At 42.1% G+C, this 23719-nt stretch overlaps 1 protein-coding gene across 1 annotated transcript in view; it reads right to left on the bottom strand.

Moving 5' to 3' along the window:
* The window catches only part of Pgm1 (phosphoglucomutase 1), a 60397-nt gene extending 40856 nt beyond the window's left edge, over positions 1–19541 (bottom strand). Inside the window, exon 1 of the mRNA XM_005337716.5 lies at positions 19045–19541. Coding sequence (XP_005337773.1) covers positions 19045–19290 — 246 coding nt within the window. The 5' untranslated portion in view covers positions 19291–19541. The remainder of the gene's footprint in view (positions 1–19044) is intronic.
* Positions 19542–23719: the final 4178 nt, after the last annotated feature.

Genomic DNA, 23719 nt, shown 5'->3' with positions numbered 1-23719 from the left:
TTGGGTTGGACTTTTACATAAAAAAAAAAAAAAAAAAAAAGCCTGAGGATAACATGTGCTGATGAGGATGCAGAAGGGGAACTCCTACGCACTACTGGTGGGAATGTTGGAAGAAAGGAAGGGAGGGAGGGAGGAAGGAATCTATCTATCTACCATATGATCCAGCAATCTCACTACTGGCTGAACATCCAAAGGGAATGAAATGATGCCTTATTGGCATGTGTGTTACAGTCACTGTTTGCAAAAATTAAGATAAAGAATCAACTGAGGTTTCCATCAGTGGAAGAATAGATAAAGAAAATGTGGTGTATGCACACAGTGGAATATTATTCAGCCATAAAAGAATGAAATCCTATCATTTGTGGCAACACGGATGGAACTGAAGGACATTATGTTAAGTGAGATAAGGCAGGCATAAACACACACACACACACACACACACACACATTCACACTCAGCTGAGGAAGCTAAAGAAGTTGAGCTTCTAGAAGCAGAGGGTAGCACAGTTGTCCCTAGAGGGTAGGAAGGGAAGGGAGGGGAGGAGAGGTGGGTAGACAAAGGTTCCAATACATACTTACATAAGAGGAGTAAGTGCTTCTGCTCTACAGCATGTGATTATAATTTATAATTTATTCAACATTTTATAAAGAACTATAGAGGAGTTGGTAATTCTCAAAACAAAGAAATGTTTATGAAGTTAAAAATGTTAATGTGATCTGATTTGACCATTACACTATGTAAACTTGGATCAAATTATCACACTGTCTCCCATAAATATATACAGTTATTATATGTCATCAACAATTAAAATTAATTGCAAAAAGAAAAGAGAAAAAAAGAAAGCTTCAGGGGTCAGTCAAGGACCTGTCCCTGGCTGCCTGCCTCTCCTCCTCCAGCAGTGCTCACTGAGACAAGGCCACTTCAATGCCTAGGGCAAGGAATGGCTTCCTTGCTTTGTAAGCACTGTTTCTTCTATACACAGTGTTTTCCTTGTCCCTGTCTTGACTTTGTCCTGGCTCTCTTTTTATCAACCTTCAGGATGTGGCTCAAATACATCTCACCTGGGATACTTTTCTGGCTACCCCACACGCTCCCCTCCCTTGGTTTCCATCCCAAGGAGGCATTTCTCAGACTACATTGCAGTGGGCATTCAGAGACTGTCTTGGGTGTGTCCCACTCAGCAAACTCAGTTACTGTTTGAAGGATACAAAGAAAGCAATCACTCAAATACTGTTCAGGAGAGGCTCCTGGAACATGCAGACCCAAAGAACCATTTACCAGAATCACTACCCTAAAACCCTAAAGGGTATGATGGGATCAGTGCTTAAGCTACTCAAGGTCAATTCTGCTTACTTTTGGCTGCCTGATGTGTTCTTTTTAGATGAGGCAGCTGAGTATCAAGCAAATGATATATTAATGAAAACTTAACAGGTTTCCAAGCCCCTGTGCATGAAATGTTCTCCATGAGAAAAACACTACTGTTCTGAAATTTATAGGTTAACAGGTGTGGAGCATCTTGAGCGGTCTTTGGCAAGTCTGGAAAGAGAAGTGAAATTGAGAAGGTAGTAGCTGACTGGGAGATGCTTAGCAAGGAGTTTAAAGTGTCCATATTTCCCATCAAAACCCCCACGGCCCAGTGGGGAAACCTGCTCATTGCTGTATACAGCACGTACGCAGGCAACGTGTATGCCTTTTCTAATTATTTCCTAAACAAACCTCTAGGACATATTGTTTTAATTCCACAAATGAATAAAGAGTTCAAGCAATTTGCCCAAGATTAAACAGTTAATAAGTAGCAAACCTAGGAATCAAACTCAGATCTGTCTGACCCCCAAAATTATACTGCAGTAATTTTGTTATTTCACCAAGATCCTCAAAATGGCCTGGTTTCTGTACTTTTTTGATTTCTTTTTAGTTCATCTGAGACTTTAGCACATGGACTTTGAGAAATGCAAGATAAAACTGCATTGTCAAGGTTTGTTTTTGACATAACTAAATTAGTCCAGTGGGCTGACTTTGCTGATGCAATAGAATTTCAAAAATGATCATAACAACTCATATTTAGGTTGCACCTCAGAGTTCCCCAAATCTTTCCATACATATTATTTCATTCGATTCTCACAAAACTCTCAGATTTGGCAGGAATTAGAATTACTCCTATTTTACACAAGTTAAAGCAGAGTGCATGATAATCCACAGCATATTGTAAAACTGAGGTTTGAACCAAAGTCTTCAATTCCAACTCATCATTATAAACTTATTTGGTAAAATTCAGGGTGCTACCAAGTGGCCCGTCTTCCACTTGGCATTATGTCAGAGGCAGAAGCACTGTAGATGATGAAGTTCTGAAACCTTCTCTTCAATTGTTATTAGTGTCTGCTTAAACGAGGCCACAGAGGTACTAGATGTATGCATTGATTAGTGGCTGCACTCTGCCCCCACCTTAACTTGCCCCCTCGTGCCTCTTCATTTTGCCTCCTTTGTGAAGACACCATTGGTCTTCCCTTACCCACCCTGGTGGTGTTGGGTGGTTCTCTTCTATGTTCCCATCCCGTGTTAGCTGTGATAGGTTCAATGGTAGCCTCTCTTCCCTACAAAGTTATGTTCCACTCAGAGCCTATGACTCTGACCTTGTATTTGTGGATGTAACTAAATTTAAATATTAAAGTGAGATCATTCTGGATTACCCAGGTGGCCCTAAATTCAACCACAAGGTACTTAAAAGAAACAGAAGAGAAGACATCTACACATGGAGAAGACCATGTGAAGTCAGAGACAGAGCCTGGAATTATACAGACAAAAACCAAGGAACACCTGGAGTCTCTAAAAGCTAAAAGTGGCAAGGAAAGATGTGCCCCTAAAGCATGAACTGCTAACACCTCGACTTTTGACTTCCAGTCTCCACAAGGTAAAAAAATAAACTTCTGTTGTTGAAGGCCCTTGTTGCGTCAGACACAGGGCATTAATATACTGGTCTTCACACCATGTTTGTGTAACTACCCATCATTGTGCCCATCTCCTCTGCTGGCACGAGCATCCTGAGACCAAGGACTTTGTCTTACTCCCAATCACTTCCCAGAGTGTCTGGCACACACAGTGTTTAGTGCTTGCTGAATGAACAAATCCATGTGTCCAGGAGATTTGCAGCCATGCCAGCATGCACTCCTTGCAGCTTCCCATCCATACAACACTGGCTGGGTCAGAGACCCACGCTGCAACATCCATCCCGAGCTTTCTACTGCTAGCTCATGACTCCAACCAGGGGACAGCCTCAAATCATTGGGCCTGTAATTGAGTTTTACAAATTGCCTGGCAGATCAAATCCAAGAGACAACATGCGGATGAAGTCAGAAAGGGACACCCAAGCAGTACTGGTGGCAGCAGACACAGAAGACCCTCACTTGGTCCATCTCCTTGCCCCCCACCTCTACCCTCCAAAGGCCAAATCTACATGTGGAGGAACTAGCCATGCTGAACTGTGTGGGTTTTCTTACATATTTGACCACAAAGAGCTTGGAGCCAACTGTGTGGCCCAGCCCAGACAGGAAGTTTAACTTTCCTGATGGCTGTCAATCTTACTTCTGAGTCCATCTGAGTTTTCTACATTTATCTCCCCTTAGTTTTCCTTTAAAATTTTCTTTAAAATTGTATTTCTTCTGGCTTTACAGAATGCATTCTTCAAAGGCCCCATGGAGGCCATGGAATGTATTTTAGAATTAAATCAAAAGGCCTTTCTCTGTCCCCACCAAGTTATGTCATCCCAGCTCATTTTATGGCCTCATTGCAACCACAAGACCCCTGTGAGTCAAGGTGGGCATGGGATTAATGTTTGGGTTTTTGTTTCTGTAGCTTAGAGCTGACAGGTCTCTCTTCCTAGGTCAGGGTCCAGTGTTTGGCCATGATGTTTACTTTTGTATAAACAAATCTCCCTATTGTGCACAGCTCCAAAATGCCCAACCAAAGCATGTTTTGATGCTCACTAGAGTGGAAGAGAACTGTATCCCCAGCCACCATAGCAGACTGCAGGAGGAAAGCAGAACGGCACAGTCTCCCCTAGCAGAAGCCCTCTTCTAAGCTCCTCTCCAGGCAGTGTGCTTAAACAGCGTCACATACGGGAACTCACCTGAAAAGTTACGCCAGAGCATATTCATCTCTATGAATACCCTCGCCTTCAAAACCACCCCCTTGGGAAGCAGCAAACTTATCCAAACAATGCTGACATCACAGTCACTCTTCTCGGGTGAACTGTCTTTCTTTCCTGTCTGGGGCACTTTCTTTCAAAGTCCTCAGTCATAACACATTTCATCCTTTGAGAATAGACTTGAACTTTGGGAAGAGACAAAAATTGGTTGGAGCCATATCTAATGAATAAAGTGGGTGATCAAATCTTGTTACATCGTTTTAGGTGAAAAATGAGGCATGACTATAAAATAATCTGACTTCTTTTCCTAGGTGACCCATAAACCGACTAGCTGAAAAATAATTCCCACAGAGGAATTTCAAAATGCTCTGGGCATTGGAAGCATCACCGCAGTAAGTGCACGGTTCCCAGAGTGGCCATTTTGTAGCATACAATACTAATTGGGATATATCAGTTCAAGTGTGTTTGTGAAAAAAAAAAAATGATTGCTTACAGTCATGAAAACGAAGAAGCTATGCTCCTAAGAAATCTCTTTTTTTTTTTTTTTTTTTTTTGACAGCCTGGTCTGCTTTGGACAGGGAGTCTGCTGAGAAAAACAGACTCCTGCAGAAAGCCTTTGCTGTCCACACTATGCATGCTCTCTCTCTCTCTCTCTCTCTCTCTCCCATCCCAGGGTCCCACGGGTATTTCCTTAGTTGTTGAGTATTAGCTCACATAGTACCCAGAGGTGACTGACTGTTCTTCATGTCTTACTCTTCCCGATTCAACTGGAGACCCCTTGAGAACAAGGACATCTTCAGCTCTGTATCTCCAGGATGGTGCACATGGAAGCCTGGACACTGATTGTAGTCTGGATCTTAAATGTCGCCAGAGGCGCTATTGGGAATGGAAAATTTGAGAGCGGGGGCCCTGTGGAGGCCTTTAGGTCACTGAAGTCATGCCCTTGAAGTGGTCTGAGGGACCCCAGTCCACTTCCTTTTCTCTGCTCCCTGGTTTGTGATGTACGTGGTTGTGCTCAGCCGTGTGCTCCCCCTGCCCTATGATGTGCTCTTAGCACAGATCCAGAAGTAGTGAGTCTGACTGATCATGTTCTGAAGCCTCTCAAACCTTGAGCCAAAATAAACCTTATCCCTGAGATAGAAGTTATATCTCAGGTTCTGTGTTATAGCCATGTTAAGCTGCCTAGAACCAACACTAATTTCACTGCTCTTCACACAAACACTTTACCTTTGTTACTCACGTTCCTGGGGCTTTATATGCTGTATGGTTTTCCTGGCTGGCAACCAATTCTGGCCATTTGGTTCATGCAAAATTCACCCACACAAATTTAGATACCTATAGTAAACCAATGATTGCTTGAGGCAAACGGGGCTAAGAGAGCAAGGAAGATTGGCTGCTGATATATGGGGCTTCTTTTGGGGTTACGGAAACAGTCTAAAATTAGATTGTGGGGATGGCTGCCACCTTTACACACTAAAATGTACTGCTGGGTACCATGGTACCTGCCGACAGTCCTGGCCACTTCGGAGGCTGAGGCAAGAGGATCACTTGAGCCCAGGAGTTCGAGGCCAGCCTGGGCAACAGAGTGAGACCCAGCACTGCCTGCTGCAACCAACACTGAACTGTACACTTATTAAATGGGTGAATTGTATTGTGCGTGGATCATATCTCAATAAAGCATTTAATTTAAAAGGTCTCCCACAAGGGAATGTTCATGCCTTTGTTTCTTTTCCCAAGGTGATAGGTGGAATAATCGATAGACACTGTCTCTTCCAAAAATCTAGTCAGCTCTATAAAATTAAGTTCTGCCTCCTCTCTGTAATTCTACCACTTGAAAATAACTGAGTTACTTCCACCAAATTTGGAAAAAATGCTTAGGGATGTGATGGCTGGTTTTTCTTCAAAATCAATTGTCCCTTCATTTACCTTGAGGATCACCAGTGTTTAGTGTGTCATTTAATTACCAGCACAAAGTAGGTATCTTCCAGCCTCCCTGGCTGCTAAAGGTGGCCTTAGTTAAGTTTTGATCAATGGGACATGAAGGAAACTGGTATGTGTAACCTCTTCCTCTCTTCCCATTTCCTGGTGGCTAGAATGAAGAATGATGATGGACAGCATCTTGGCTGGCTTGCCACAGATTAGGGCAACACTGTACAGTAGACTGAACAAAAAAAGAAACATGGATCTGTTTGCGTGACAGAGCCACACACCACCCTTGGACTGCCCACACACAGTCCCTAACCAAAAGGGTTCCATATTATAATCTTTTATTTTAAGTACCATATTTTGGAACTCTATTACAACAGCCAAGCCTACATTTCAGTTAATAAGAGAAGTTAGCCAGGTGTGGTGGAGCGTGCCTATTATCCCAGCTACCTGGGTAAGAGGATCACAAATCCAAGGCCTGGGCAACTTGGCAAGACCTTGTCTCAAAATACAAAAGAAAGAAAGGGTTGGGGATGTAGCTCAGTGACAGAGCACTTGCCTAACAGGTATAAGGCCCCAGGTGCTATATCCCCCACTCCCCACAAAAATCAGTATCAAAACAGAATCTCGGGCTGGGGATGTGGCTCAAGTGGTAGTGCGCTCACCTGCATGCACAGGGTTCTGGGTTCGAACTTCAGCACTACATAAAAATAAAGATGTTATGTCCACCGAAAACTAAAAAATAAATATTAAAAAAATTCTCTTTCTAAAAAAAAAAAAAAGGAAGCTAAAATATGTGCATCTGTATGTCTTTTATGCTATAGCAAAACTGCTACCTCTGACAGTGTGGAGGGCAGACCACTGGGCAACCAAACCTGTAGCTCAAGGTGAATGGTTGGGAGGATTCAGAACATGTGTGTCATTAGCTGCTTCTTGCTACAAGTCAGAAGCTCAGGCCAAGCCTGGCCAATTAGCAGACAGAAGCAGAGGAGCTTATGACTCTGCTAAGGTAGGTTTTTCTTTTACTGTGGTCTGCAAGCGATGTCGCCTTAGTCCAGTACTTGGTGACCCTGCAGAGTCGAGATGACAGCTGTTGTGTTCCCAAACTTAAGCAGCTCTGTGAAGCAGCCTACTAGGCAGAAGAGGTTGTGTCAAGTCTGTGTCAGGATTCCCTGTCAGACAGTGGAACTAGTCCACCAGCAAATACAGGATGATGAATACCACCCTCTCCCCCACTGTCCTTTCCTGTTGTCCCAAGTGGCCATCAGCAATAACGAACCAAGGCAGAGGCCAATAAGTCAGTCAGTTTTCAGGCTTGGAAACTCTGTGTAGCTGAGAACCTTTACTGTGGTTCCCAGTACACGGGGCTCATCACACTAGGCCAGAAGCCTGATGAGTTTGTGAGGGAACTAACTGAACAGGAAGGGCCAGTCCTACCCGAGTCCCCCATTCCCATCAACAGGAAGCAGGTTGCAAACACCATGCAACCCCCAAAGGGGCTTTTGGCGCCTCCTCTCCAAGGTCCATTACTAGGTGAAGAGAGGACAGACATGTAGAGTTCCTTCCTGAGGCAGAACCAGGGCCCCCTCTGGACCCACCCATTACCAGGGCTGGAAGTCTGCACTGCCCTCCAGCACAATGTGACCTCCGTGGCCGGTTGCTACTGTATGACTATATATAACTGCACAGAACCAGATCTGTGCCTGTGCGTGTTATGTAGAGAGAGACAGACAGACAGTGGGGAGGATGGAGCTGATAATTTGCCTTTAAATTTATTGGCCTTTGAACCACCAGGAGCCACATGTGGCCCAGATGGAGAGAAGTATGCACAGCACCTGGGGCTCACAGACACTGAACTAAGAGACCAGAAGGAATGTGGGACGCCTCCTCTCTGGAGGGGTGATGTGTTTGTGGTGGCCGGTGGGTAGTAGGCATACTGATCTGCATGGCCAAAGGGACAACTGACCAGGGCAGGGATTTAGAGTTTCCCTCCTTTTTTTTAAAGTAACAGAACTACCCATTTTTAGCTAGTCACATGACTTCCAATATTAAAATCTACTTTTTTCAGTCCTTCTTGTAGGTAACTGTGGCTTACCTGTCAGATCTATCCCATGAATTGTCAGCAGGAGTCAGATGATTAATTTCCAGATTTGAAGGACAGAGGCACTTTGCCCCATTGCTATTATTTGAATAGGTGTCCCCCAAAGGCCCATGTGTTAAAGGCTTGGTCCCCCAGCCCACAGTGCTACTGGGAGGTTGTGGAACCTTTAAGAGGTGGGGCCTGGTGGGAGCTGCTTTTGTGCTTGGCGGTGAGGTGGGTGGGCCTCCTGTACCACACACTCTCATCATGGCTACTTCAGGCCCAAGGCAATGGGGCCAACTGGTCATCAACTGAAACCTCCAAAGCAGTGAGTCAAAATAAATCTTTCTTCTGTTTATCAACCTCAGGTATTTGTTATGGTAATAGAAAGCTGACAAACATCCCCATCTTTGTCCCATGCCCACTGGCTGAAACACAGATGTGGTGCTAGGGAGCCATCAGCAACTAGGTGGGCAAGTGCAATCCCTTCAAGGAGGAGATAGGCTCCCAACACCACAGAGCAATCACACTTGTCCCAGCCTGCATACAACACACGATTCCACGAGAGAGGAGGACTTCTGGCTATTTGATAGTTGTTTTGAGTCTCTATTACAACCGTTCGACCTATATAATTGTACAAAGTATTTGACTTAAAATATAGGCTACATGGTGTATGCTGAATTCACTTTGGGAGGCACCTCAAAGTGTCATCTTCCAGAGCTGAAGAACAAGCTGAGTTACAAAGGGAGGACAAGCTTTGAGAGAGAAATCTAGCTGAGATTTCAAATATAATCCAGGTAGAAAGTCACAAGGGCATCACGTTCCGAGTCATATTTGTTGAACTACAATTGAGATGTTTCCAATATGTACAACTGAGTAGTAGCAGGAATTTGCAATGTGGTTGCATCAGACAAGTATTGCTCTTGCACCAACTTAATCATATGTAACTGACAGGGAGACAAAGAGGAAAAGAGTGAAATTTAAATAGCACGGGCAATTCTACCACCTTTCCACTGAAAAACTTCTTGCCTTGCTCAGTCCTAGATCGCACAGGACTCTGGAGGTCTGAGCAGCTCGCTGTGCTAAATGCCATTTTGGAATCTACAGATGCACACATTGTGTTGTACCTATTCTTCTACATGATATTTGTGTAAGGGATTTTTAAGGGTGATCTTGATTATCCTAGAGTATCATCTTCACCTCCAACTCTAGAACCCAACCCATGGCAAACATGACTTCCCTGTAAGAGCTGGCAGGTGGGCAGTGATTTATTACCGTTGATCCCAAAGAGGCCAGCTGGTCCTAGGATTGTAGTCCACTGGCTCAGTTCTCATTTTTTAATGGAAACCATCAAAGGAGGAAAAACGATTGTGCCTTGATGTGGATTTTGCCTCTTCTTTTACACTATGGTTTCATAAGCTGGTTTTAATTCATTCCAATGTTGATAAAAGTGGCTTTGACCCAAGGGGCAAGAACCCCACTCCACTCCAACTGATCCTTCCCTGCTTAACCCTTCACCAGCTTGTCTGCATTCTCGACCACTCCTAGTGGGACACCTGAAAGGTCTGCAATAGAGAGGAAATGAAGCAATGCATGCAGGAGTATCTTGTAAAACATCAAACATGAAGTATATTTTTAGATGCACTTGATTTTTATAAATTATGAAACAAAAATAGAAAGTTGGGGGGTGTGGCACCTCTCGGACATATCAAGCTCTCTTGCCTCTGTTTCTTTCTGGAATATACTCCTCTCCTTCCCTTCAGGTCTGGGTTGAGTGGGCACTTCCCTGCTCCTTACCTACATAAGCTGCACCTCTTTTCTCTCTTAGCCTGCCTTACCCCAAACAGCACTGCTAGACTCCAGCTATTGTTGGTTTGTTGTCTGTGACCCACCAACGCTCAAACATGAACCTTTCAACCTTAAGTCTCAAGTGGTGAGGACTAGGCCTGGCTTTTCCACTCTATCCCAGGACAGTAGAGTTGAACTATCCAATGTGATCCCCACATTGATTGGTTTGGCCCCCAAATGGCTACCCCATCATGCTGTCTGAGTCCACTGGACTCAAACCACATAGCAGTCAATTTAGTTCATTCCTGAACAACAGACGTGCTTGTGACAGGCTGGAGTACAGTGCAGGGGCCAAATATTTGATCAGGACTGCTGTTACTTATCCCACAACTCTACCACTTGGTGACCTAACAGGAAAATACACCTTGTGCTGAATCAATCACACACAGAGTGGCCAAAAACAAATTCATGCCATTAGCTGCCAAAATAGCTGTGTAGTATATATCTACAGGAAAACAGACCTCACCCTCCTTGCATGCCATTAACACCATTTTTAAAAGAAGAAAGCAAACTTAGTTCTGGAAAGATTCCTGTAAGGTCATATCAACCCAACACAGTACAGATTGGTAGTAGTTCCCCAAATCATTCCATTTGGGGTCCTCTTGCAAACTCAAAGGGCTCACTAATCATTAAAAACTCTGAAAGTGGTAATTAACATTGCCCAGTCTAGTTTCCACAGACTTTAACTGGGATATTATAACAATTCCCAGAAATACTTGCTTTGAGATATACTTATTTATGGAAAAGATCAACTGGATGAAATATCAGAAGACCAAAGACCCAGTTCCAACTCCACTAACAGGCTGGACAAGTCAACCACATTTCATCTATTACATTTCATCTTTTCAGACTTTGAGATACTGATTGTGTTAATCCATTTTCTGCTGCTTTAATGCAACACCTGAAGCTGGGTACAGTATAAAGAAAATATATTTATTTTATTTAGCTCACAGCTTTGAAGGTTGAAGGTTCAAACAGCATGATGAACGATCTGGAGAGGGCCTCCCCTAGCAGCACCAATCACGGCAGATTGCATCATGGTGGCAATACACACAAGGGGGAAGATCACAAGACTGCAAGCCAGAGGACGAGAAGCAGCCAGACTTTGAACTCCCACTAAATCCCACCTCTTAAACATTCCATGACTTCTTAATATTATTGCACTAGGTACCAAGCTTCCAATCCATGAACCTCCAGGGAACACATCTAAGCCATACTCAAATCATAGCACCCATGAAGAGGAGAATGGAAGGAAAATGTTTCCAATATGAAAAAAAAAAAAAAAAGGAAAACAGTGTTTCTGACCCATGGTTAAAATTTGGTTTGGTGTGATTTAACTGGCAGTCCCTGTAGGGTTGCTTCAGGGCTGTCTTTATGCCTCAGGACTCTGGGGTGACTGGGAGAAGCAATGAGAAGACAGACTTACTTATTGAAATTAAAGCAAACCAAAGCGAGCAAATACCACCTCGAAAAAACAAAAACAAAAACAAAATAACCCAGCTTATATCTGTTTGTATAGCCCAAGAAAGGGCATATCCTTCTTACCATTCTAAACCATCCCATAGGGCTACCCAATTTTCCCCTAGATGATACCAGATGAGAAGTCTCTCCAGATCCTCCCAAATGAAGCCTGTACTGAACTCCTAATAACTGACTTTACTCACTTCGCAGCCATTTTTAAAAGGTGGATCCCAACTGTGAGCACAGCTTCAAAGTCAACAGAATTACTGGGTATATCTACGGGGACTTCATAGGACCTTAAGGGAGAATAGATGGACTAGTTCAGACTTTTCTGCTTTGCTTTCTTAGAAGGTAGTGCTGGGGATGGAGTTCAGAGGTAGACAGCTTGACTGGCATGTACAAGGCCCTAGGTTCGATTCCCAGTAGTAGGGTAAAGAATAACACCGTGTAGCTAACCCAAATCATTCTCCTAAACATTCTTCTGAAATTTCAAGGGGCCCACATTATGCCACTGTGACAAAAGAAAAAAAATTATTTTGAGTTGAACACACCTAAGAATGGCTTCTTACTAAACTCTCTCATCTATTTTATAAACAGGGCATCCCCAAAGAACTCAATTGTCATAAATCCCCTTTCCTGGAGATTCACAATCAGGGAAGATTAACTCTTAGTACTTAAGACAGTACACTGTCACAAAACTATCTTATCTCCCACGTACTCTCTTAAGGGCCCATTTGATTTTCCTCAAAGTCACGCTATACACCAAGTACCCTCTGCCTTCTCCCTTCCTCTAAATAAGATGGTATATAAGACACAAAATGTAACTGCCTCCAGTCACATATTTCTGTGAAACTCCACCAATATATTTTTGTTACTAACCCATTTCTTATAAGTTTAACTTATAGTCCCCCAAATATTTAACCTAAGAGGTAGATGAAAAATTTTTCCTACCTTTTGAGTCCAAGACAGAAGAATTTATTATTAAATATTTGATCAAAGATGGTTATGTCTACTATCCTAAGATATAAGTATTAATACAATAATACTTATACTATATGTAAGACCTCATATAATGAAAAATTATAATATATTAGGACCCTTCATATAATGAAAAATTATACTATATTTATCTTCTTGGAGCATAGCTTTACAACATTAAATGAGTAAATGTGCTTATCCTCTATTAACTCTCCCTCTGCCTGGATGTCTTTCACAGATATGTGCCTGGCTCCGGCTTCACTTCACTCAGGTCTCTGGTCTCATGAGGTTCACCAGAGAGGCTTTTCCTATGATCACACTGAAGAGAACACTGCACCCCAAAATGTTCTCTCCTTTTACCAGGCTTTATTTTTCTTCAGATCATTTCTCTTTATCTGACACATATATTTATCTTCTGTCTCCCTCAACTATAGCCTCACAGCTCCATGAAAGAAGATACTCTTCAATTCACCGATTGTGTCCTACCTAGTACACATGTAGTAGGTACTCAATAAATATTTACCAAATGAATCTCTCTTTCAATCTCTCTCTCTTCCTTATTTAATTTTACCAAAAAAAAAAAAAAGCTTTAGTTTGAAAAGAGAGAATGGTTTTCTTTTTAGTCTTTGATCCTCTATGGGTATTAGATTTGATTAAGACAGGGGAAAAATTTAGCAAAAAAATTAGTACAACCAAGGGCTGGGGTTGTGGCTCAATGGTAGAATGTTTGCCTCGAAGATGTGAGGCACTGGGTTCGATCCTCAGCACCACATAAAAATATAAATAAATAAAAATTAAGGTATTATGTCCAACTACAACTAAAAATTTTTTTAAAAGAATGAAAATTTTATTTAAAAGATTAGTACAATCAAGAAAGAAAAGCTCCCAATTTGATTTAAGGACTTTATGTAAAAAAGACTGTGACTAAATGCCTGTCTCTGAACACTAGCCCTGCCTCTTCCCTCTTCCTTACTTCTTACTGTTCCCCTCTCCTCAAAAGGTGGCCTGCCTCTTCTCTTTGCACACTACCACTCCTTAAGGCAGTTCAAGTTCCACCTCTTCTTTCCCCAGTCCAGAATGTTCTCTCCCTTCTCTGACCTTAGCACTTTGGAATTCTGCACTTTCTGTGCAAATGTATTCCCTGTGTCTCATCTTCCTGCAAGGACTGTAGACTCCTAGATGAAACAGCCAAATATCTTATTCATCCTGGTGTTTATGCTGATTCAAAATCAGAAAGAACAATCATTTAAAAAATTATCATAATTAAAAAATCAACTTTTTAAAACATGGGAGTTACAGCATATTAAAAAGACCCAAAGATGCTTCTCTTCCAGGTCATCCCTATCCAAGGATATCAGATTTTAAAAGGAGTAATGTGTCTCCTCTACCTAGCACCAATTACCTAAGAGTCCCCAAGATTTCCCTCTTCTGCTCAGTATTTTTTCCTGTCCTTCTCAGGAAATGTTGTGACTGTACCCAGACACAGGATCTTTCACCAGTGCTTGCAACTGGGTCTGTGAAAGTTCAGAAGAGGGATTCATCTCAAATGGGAGACAGGGGATTTTCTAGCCCTCTCCTTTCCGGTTCTTCCACTGTAAGGTGAACTTCTCAAAACTCCACTAGTTTGGTCTGAGAACATGAGACCCTGAATTGCTGTTATCAAGTACTTGAGGTCCATTTTAGTGCCGGTGGCACCTGTTGCAAAAAGGGGATCTTTTGCTTAGTGCTGGATTCTTAACTCAGGATGCTTAGACAACACCTGCCCCACTTGCCAGAATGGGTAGAATTCAATGGGGTCCTGGAATGTAAATGGCAAAACAAAATGTTTTTGTTTTCACTAACCTCTAACTAAAATTTAGCATTTCCTTCCATTATAATGCAGGAAGCAAACTTTATTATTATTATTTCTCCACTACTACAACTACTAGTATTGCTCCCTGGGACTTTATCATCAGTAGAAATCACACATATTTTCATACCACATTATAAATGATCTCAATGTATGAAAAAACTGCACATATTTCTAAATACCATGTACAATCATCACTGCTCTGAAATAAGGTAGTATTAGACCTTCTGTAGATTTTTGTATTTAATATAGCAAAAAAGAAGCACATACTTATCTTGTTATATATCACAAATTTGGGGGTCTTTATTCAGATTTATTTTTCCCCTTTTTTATTGGCACATTATAATTGTAAATAACAGTGTATTTTATTATAATATAGTCACACATGCACACAATAAAATAGTATAATTTAAACAATTACAAATTTGGTTTTCAAAAATATTTTAATACTTCTATTTCAGTATAATTTTTGTTTCCTTTAGGATCCTTTGTTTTTTTGTTTTATACACTTAAATTTTCTGAAGAGGTAGCAAAGGAGTCCAGGGCAAAGAGCCCCTGTGAATTGATGACAACCCCACTTACTTTCAAAGTATCTATTTTACTTTGCTTAGAATGGTGATAAATTATCCTTTGAAATATCCACATGTGGGGCTGGGGATGTGGCTCAAGCGGTAGCGCGCTCACCTGGCATGCGTGCGGCCCGGGTTCGATCCTCAGCACCACATACCAACAAAGATGTTGTGTCCGCCGAGAACTAAAAAATAAATATTAAAAATTCTCTCTCTCTCTCTCTCTCTCTCTCTCTCCTCTCTCACTCTCTCTTTAAAAAAAAAAAAAAAAAAGAAATATCCACATGTTCATCTACTTGTAAATTTGAACTCCCCAGGCCCAGAGTGGTTCTTAGATACCAGAAATAGTTCAACCAAAGAGTCTACACTGAGCATCTCTTGCACTTTCGGTGACATGGCCCCATAAATTCCTTCCTCACTTGGACTAATCCAATTAAGTTTCTGTCACTTGTACTCTGCTGGTTCTACGTGGAATTCCTCCACATTAGTTAGGGCTAATAAAAAATTGCAGGCAGGTGGCAAGCAATGCCACTAATGTATGGAGGGGAGGTGGGTAATATTTGCATCAGGTTGGATTAACTTATCCTTCTAATAGCAGCAGAACACTGATCATACAAATGTCATTCCAATAGTTCGTGTTGAAAAGGGGCTGCCAGTTACTTTTATATTTCATCTAATCCTCACAACAGCCTCTCTGGGCATATATTATCATATCACCTTTTACAGATGAAGAAGGATCAGAAATTAAATAACCTGTCCAACAGAACAGTCCCCCACTCCTGTTCTGCCTGTTCATTCTGCCCAGTGTTCTTCTCCTCTGGCACATTCACCTCCTGCCCGGAGTATCCAATTCCAGCGCATCCTTTAAGACTCAATTTAACTGTCTCCTTTCTAGATGTCTTCCTCACTTCATCTTCCCCTCCCACCAATAGCTGTCTCTGCTCTTACCTCTTCAATACCTGGCACTTACCTCCATCACAGCAGCTAACACACTATGATGCTGTGTGTGTTCTTATCCATCTGCCCTTCTAGACTATGTCTTTCTGAGGTCAAGGACATTTTTTATGTCAAGTACAATGTCTGATACAAAGTAAGCACATAATAAATGTTTGATAAGAATAAGTTTATTGGTCACCAACTATATGCTGTCTTTAAGTTAAATGCTGGAATACATAGGACACTCACAATCAAGGGCAAATGAATATGAATTCATAAGATGTTCTATTGTCTAAGGTATTGTAGACATAGTAGGCTTTCTGTATACCAGGCTTCCAAATTCAGATTCAACCAAATACAGACTGCAAATATTTAGGAAAAAAATAGAATACAAATAAAAATAGAGTAAAAACTATTTACATAGCATTTACATTATATATTTTAATTAATCTAGGGATGATTTATGTAAGAGGATGTGTGTGGGTTGGGGGTGTGACTCAGTGGTACTCATCTAACATGTATGACACCCTGAGTTCTATCCCTAGCACCACACACACACACACACACACAAAAAAAAAAAAATTGTGTAGGTTATATGTAAATAGTACCCCCCAACAACTCTTTAGAGACAGGGTCTTGCTAAATTGCCCAGGCTAACTTAGAAGTCGTGATATTTCTGCCTCAGCCTTCCAAATGGCTGGATTAATTTGTGTACCCAGTACTATCCCACTTTATACAAGGGACTTAAGCATTTACAGAATTTGGTATCTACATGGAGTCCTGAAACCAATCCCCCAAGGATACCAACTTATAGATGGAAACACAGACTCTTTCTTAAGGAAGTTTATTCTCCTGTGGGTGTCCATGACATATGAACAGATTGTTCACTGGAATCTGATTCATCTGTGCTAGAGATATGGGGAAAAAGTAGTTAGGCCCAGGAGAGCCATAGCAAAAGAAAACAAGGAGAAAAAAGTAGCAAATTAAATCCCTGACATGTAGGATCATGAGTAAAATCAAAGAGCAGCAAGCTGAGGCCTAAAACCTAGTGAATAGCCAGGGGATAAATAGGAAAAGCAGTCCCTGAAGGAACTTACAAAATATTCAGGTAGAAGTAGGAGAGTGGTCAAGGCAAGGGAGTAAGATCACTAAGAATGCAAAGTCAGTTGGGCCAAAGGCAAGAGAAAGGTCAGGATGAGGCCTATTGGGTTTAGCAACCAGAGAGCCATTGGTTCTGGCATGAGCACTTTTAGTGAAGAGGTAGAGGAGGCTGAAGCCAGGCCGCAGAGAGATGGCTAATGAATGGGAGTCAAGAATCAGAGACATTTAAAGAATCAGAGATGGTGAATACTCAGAACTTTTTCAAAGGTTGATTAAAAGAAGAGTAACAGGGCAGTAGGTAAAGGGCGATAAAGTTTTAAAAACATTTTTGTAGTCTTAACTAATTCATTCCTTTCCACCTCACCTATTTCCAAGTGGACCAATTTCCATTTGAACCCTAAAACTCCCATTATGCTCTAAGTTCCTTAAGGACTTGTGCCTGAATCATCTTTTCATTCTACCGGTTTCTCTATACTAAGTCTCAATATCTCCTGAATGAATGAAGTGCAAATTTGGTACAGGTGGTGCACAGGGAGATGAAGGGATCCACTGGTATACATCTATTGTTTATTCTTCAATCTGTAATGGTTTGAAAATTCAAAAGCATAGAGAAAACAAATCCAAACTTCCCACATGAATGCTTATAAATGTTTAACCCAGGGAGGAAGGTGTAGTTAGGGCCCATTTGAGGCTCTGAAGACTAGAAAATATAACTTCAGATTCAACAATGCCTTCATTCCCAGAAACTGCTCAAGTTCTTGGGATTTGCAGTTTGTATTGGATTCTCACGGCTGCCATTATAATTTTTGTAAATCATTCTTGTAAGTTATAATATTTTTGGTCCTGGGGACTAAATCCACATATTAGGCAAGTGTTCTGCCAATAAGTTATATACCCCAGCTCAGTTCTCCTCAAATATTTAACCTGCCTAAACTTCTAAGTTCTCATAGTGACTTGAAGGTACCATAAAATAGCATCTACCTTACAGGGCTACAGGATGGTATAAATGAGGCACCGCAAGTGAAGTGTTAACCCTGGTAATTTGGCAAAAAATGCTCACAATATGTTAATGATAGACTATCACTAAAATGACTAAAATATTATTAAAGATAATAGGGTTCCAGAAGAGTTGGGTATACAGCAAATCTTTTTATAGAGAAGGAAAATTTGCTCCTTACAAGAACTTCTTCAAGTGTTTTATAAAACTGAGTGGACAACCAACCCCAATTCATCTGTTTTACAAATCCATTTTCATTCATCAGATTTATCGAAAAATCACTTTTAAAGTTTTACCTCTCCAAGTGGAACTGCCCAATTAAGTCAGTTAACGTTCCTTAGCTGAGGGGCAGAACCAAGGTGTTGCGTTAATTTCCTGGCTTGCCAGGACTGCTTGCATAAGAGCGCCCTAGGGCATGTTGTTTCTGTTTCAATCAATATTCAGCTCCAGGCCCCTTGGTGGAACACATCCAGAGCACTGCCCGGCAGAGACTAGCCTTTTCCAAACCCTGCGCTCCAGCAGGCAGGCACAACGCAAACTAGGGGATGGGTAGGAAGGGCTTGGCACCTGCCTGCTGAGACCCGCTGGCCGGACGCCCCAGGGGGATGGGTGCTTTTGCCACCCCAGTCCCAAAGCGCCAGGCTCTGAGCCAGCAGGAGGCGCCAGTCCCTGCTGAGAATAGCCAGCAACCGTGCCGAGGCGAAGGGGTTCACAGCAAGACGACGGCTGTCTAACCTTTCCTCGCTGAGGCCACTGCGCTCTGTGCTGTAACAGTATCTCCCGAGGCAGCAAAGGTTAATGTAAATGTCAGAGGCCTCGGGAGCCGCAGGAAATTGACTACCTTCAGTGAAGCAGGAGGAGGGAGGGGCAGCCGGGAGGGTCAGGCCTCCCAAGGTCAAGGCCGGCTCTCCGTTCCCCCACCTCCCCGCCCCAAGGAGTCGGACAGGCAGCTCCGCGTGTCCCGGTGGCCACTTCCTCACGTCCCGCCCGGCGACCTCCGTGGGGCCTCGAGGCGAGAAAAGCCCGCGCAGAGGCCGCGAGGGTGGAGACTTGGGCGCTCGCGCACGGAAGTGGCCCGGCCGGGAGCTGGGCAGGCCGGGGCCCCGCGTCGCGCACGCACCCCGGGCGCACGTCCCGAGGAGCAGCCGCGCCCCTTACCCCGTTGGCGGCGGCGATGCGGACGATGAGCTGGATGGCGTCCTTCATGTAGAACCTGCCGTCCCCGCCTACCACCAGGGTGGCCTCCTGCCGCTGCCCCGGTTCCACCGTGGAGATGATACTCTGGATGAAATTCTCCGCGTAGTTGGCATTGCTCTGGAACACCTTCACCCGCTTCCGCAGCCCGCTCGTGCCGGGCTTTTGGTCCGGGTACGCCTGGGTCTTAACAGTTACGATTTTCACCATGGTGGCGACTCGCTGCCTGGCTCTGGCGCGGACACTGCTAACCGAGGGGCGGCCGCGATGGGGCTGCAGCTGCTCTGGGCTGAGGTCGCCAGCCGGTGGGGGCCACGCCGGCACTCTGGGTCACGCTGGGCCCTCCTCCTTAAAGGGACAGGAGGTGGGACTCTGCCTCCACCGCCAGCCCACCTCCCCGCAGGTTCCGCAGGGAGGGAGAACTGGGAGCGCGCAGCGTCCGGCTCGGGCGGAGTGGGCGGAGCCGCTCTGATTCACCCTCCCCTTGTTGAGCCAACCTACTATAAAAAGAAATCTGCCACTCCCCCAAATAGAGGCGGAGCTTGTATTGGGGGCCCCTGTCTTAGGGCAAGGACATCAGGCGAGGTGGGTTAAATGTAAGATTATATTATATAATTATAATGGTTTCCTTTGCCTTGGCTAGAGTATCATGTGTAAATAACTTTCTGGAAAATGTTTTGAAGGACAGAAAAGCCAACCTCAGCTGGGTTCCATGACTACTTATTTTTTTTATTCTTTCCCCAAAATGTAAGGGCATTTGAGTTCAAAAAGGAATCGAACTCGGATCTTAATCGACTTACTACTTTCCATGTGTTTAAGAGAGACCACACTCTATTTCTGTTGGTGGGTATTACAAATAACTGGTTTTTTGGATGTAATATTTCTAAACCTTACCAAAGTACAACTTTCCCGTTTTTTGTTTATAAAAATGAAATTCAAAACATGTGTGTCTAGGCCACACAACCAAGTACATGCAAACCAACAAAGGTGGGTCTGAGTCCAAAACCAGGGCTCTTACTATGATCTCCTTGCCAGTCATCAGATTTGAAAACTAGGAAATGTACAGGGAGGCCATGATAAATGTAAAATACAAACATAAGGTAAAATGGAGCATGATTACCATGAAAATGAGATGACCCCAAAGAGTCATGGAGGATAACAGTCAACAAAAGTTATTTGATTATGAAGTTGAAATCTTCAGTCTTACCTTCAGATTTAGTATCTCTCTTGATTTGTTGAGATTGTCTCCTCTGCTTGAGAAGTGTGCCATTTTGGTGCGGTGGGGGGCGGGGCGGGAAACAACTTAGCTTTACAGGATGTGTAACCTTGGGGAAGTTCACTTCTGTGGGCATCCATTTCTTTACTATGATTTTTGCAAGAATTAATGGAGTTTTCTGTGTCAGTAATTCTCAACCATGGATACATAGAATTACATGAGATAATTCTGAAATGACTCATGCTCCAGCCCCAGTTGAAATAAATTCCTCATAATCATCTGAGTCCTCTAATATGGTGCCCCAAATAGAAGCTCTGGAAATATTAGCTTTATTTCCCCAATTCCCAAAGCAGAGTTTATCATTAACCTGTGAATTAGAGTCTATTCATGCTTCTTGTAGTGGTTAATTGGTACACTGTGATCAAGCAGGGAGGCTGGCAGACCCATGTGCGTGCTGCCTGTCAGAGAACAAGCATTGATGTACATGTTGATAGAGCATGTGTGATATAGAAATGCTGTGTGCTGATATATCACTGTAAGTGCATTTCAGTGACAAACAGTATGTGAAAACTGAAGCCTGGACTGCTGGTAATGATTTCTAATATTTACATAAGAGTCAGTTTATAGAGTTGTATAATCTTGTGAATTAAATAGTATCATCAAACCCATGTTATAAATGAATTGAGAATGGAGTGGTTAATATAATCAATATATTTACCTAACTGTACAAACTGTAAATATAGCTAGGCACTGTGGCACATACCTTGTAATCCCAGTTATGCAGGAGACTGAGACAGGATTGCATGTTTCAGGACAGCCTGGCAACCTAGCCTCATAAAAAAAAAAAAATTAATTAAAAATAAAAAGGGCTGAGAGTGTAGCTCAGTGGTCGAGCACTTGCCTAACTTGTAGAGACCCTGGATTCAATCTCCAGTGCAGAAAGAAAAATGAAAAAGAGACAAGATAGCATAGAACCATTGAATCTTAGAAATGCCTACTTTAGAGTTGTGTGGTTTAAATTAGGTGCTGAATGTAGAACTCCTACCATAGTGTTAATAAATGATTACTTTATAAATGGCAATTCAGAGTATTGAGTTCAAATTTGGATACCATGGTCTATTCTTCACTATCTTTGTAAATAGGATAGGGCTTTTCACTTAAGAGGAATGGCTCTATATTTCTCTCATTTCAAAAGATGTAACCATTAGTTTCCACTGCATAGCAAACAGTCTCAATCTTGGTGGCATTAGACAACCACCATTTATTATTGCTCATTATGCCAGTCAACTGGGCCATTCTGCTGGTCTGAGTAAGACTCTGCCAATATTGGCTGGGCTCCCTGATGCTAATCTGGTAATCATGTCTTTATGCAATCCCTTTGTATTACTTTTCTACTGCTGTGTAACAAAGTACCACAAACTCAGTTGCTGACAACACATATTATCTCACAATTCTGTAGGTGAGAAGTCTGGGTGGGTTTGGCTTGGTTCCATTTTCAGGTCATATAACAAGTCTGAAATCAAGGTGTTGGCCAGGTCAGGCTGGGCTTTTATCTGGAGGCTCTAGTCATAAAACAAAATGTCTTTGTCATCATGATTCAATAAAAGTTAACCAATCAGCTATAGACAAATCAGTTTAAACTGTTCTGCTTGCCTTAAAAAAGGAATGCTAATGTAAAAAAAAGCCAAGTATAAAGAGAATCAAAATACTTCCTCCTTTTGAACTGCTCTTTGTACACCCAGTAAACTTGAACATTTTTTAAAATGTGGTCTGATTGTATTCTTAAAATTTGACCTGATTCAATTTTTTTTTTGTTTTGTTTTTTGGTGCCAGGGATGGAACCCAGGAGTGCGTAACCACTTATCACATCCCCAGCCCTTGTGTGTGTGTGTGTGTGTGTGTGTGTGTGTGTGTGTGTGTGTGTGTATATGTGTATTTTTTTTTTATTTTTTATTTTTTTAGAGACAGAGTTTCGCTGAGTTGCTTAGGGCCTTGCCAAGTTGCTGAAGCTGGCTTTGAACTCACGATTCCTGCTTCAGCCTCCTAAGCTGCTGGAATTTCAGACAGGTGCCATTGTGCCTGACCTGATTTAATTTTTGATAGCTTGTTTGTAGGACCAATTTTCTTGCAGTTGTTGGACCGAGAGATCCATTTCTTTGCTAATTATCAGCCGAAGTCCACTCTGCCAGGTTCAGTACTTCTCATGATTGAAATCTCTGACTACTTCTGCCATTGGTCTGTGAAAATTGTTTTTTAAGGAGCTTGTGGGATTAGAACTGCCTCTATATTTGCCATGTAATGGAATATTCATGGAAGTGACATATCATATTCATCTACACTCAGAACAGTTTCTGAATTTGTAGAGATTTGATGGTTATAGTATTGAAAAAAGCAACAAAATTATTCCCATTCCCCCATGGATGACACTGAAATTGGAAAAGAAGCCATTGACCCTAATGGTTACATGCTAACAGAAATAAGAATTCTAGGCAGTGTGGACCAATGACCAAGAACAAAATAGAATGTGTGCTTGCAAAGACAATTGGTATCAAAGGCCAGGTGTCTTCCCTAATGCTTGGGTACTATAGAAGCTAACTGTACTTAGTCATGGCTCAAGGTAAGTTACCTCAGTAGAATAAAGTAGATATCAAGATGAATTCTTGGGGCTGAGGCTGGGGCTCCGTGGTAGTGCACTTGTATGTGAAGCATTGGGTTCAATTCTCAGCACCGCATATAAATAAATAAAATAAAGGTCTATCAACAACGAATATACATATAAAGATGAATATATATATATAAAAGATGAATATATATAAGGTGTATATATATATATATATGATGAAAAAAATTAAAATTTTATTTAGTGAATCCCTAACTTTGTGGTCTGAGATTTGTATCTGCTCTTAGAAATCTTGAGTCTCTGCTACTCAAGCGAAATGGAATTGGAAAACATTAAGTTGTTACAGAAAAAGTAAGTTGTCTTTCATGTATAATTAGATTATGGTGAAATATGTACTCCTTTCATCTGTTTTCTCTTTTCTTCATGTTCACATAGTATATCTACTTTTATTAATCCTAATAAAAAATTCAAGATGCAAAGATTTATCAGAAATAGTTTAAACTCAGAAATATACTATAGGCAATAATAGTATAACCTCATAAAAGAAATAAGACTGTATTCATATTATTCCACTTGAGAATTTGATTTCTTTAAGAAAAAATACACACACACAAAGGAATGGGAGGAAATATACTGAGATAGGTAATAGTGATTACCTCTGGGGCAGAAAATAGGGTAATTTTAATTTTCTGGGTTGGTTCCACAGTCTAGCTATTGTGAATTGTGCTGCTATGAACATCGATGTGGCAGTATCCCTGTAGCATGCTCTTTTAAGGTCTTCAGGAAATAGTCCGAGAAGGGCA

This window comes from Ictidomys tridecemlineatus, chromosome 11 (assembly GCF_052094955.1).
Source record: "Ictidomys tridecemlineatus isolate mIctTri1 chromosome 11, mIctTri1.hap1, whole genome shotgun sequence".
In the NCBI taxonomy this organism is placed as follows: Eukaryota; Metazoa; Chordata; class Mammalia; order Rodentia; family Sciuridae; genus Ictidomys; species Ictidomys tridecemlineatus.
Note: the sequence above shows the minus strand (reverse complement) of the source record. Positions and strands in the feature narration are given on the sequence as shown.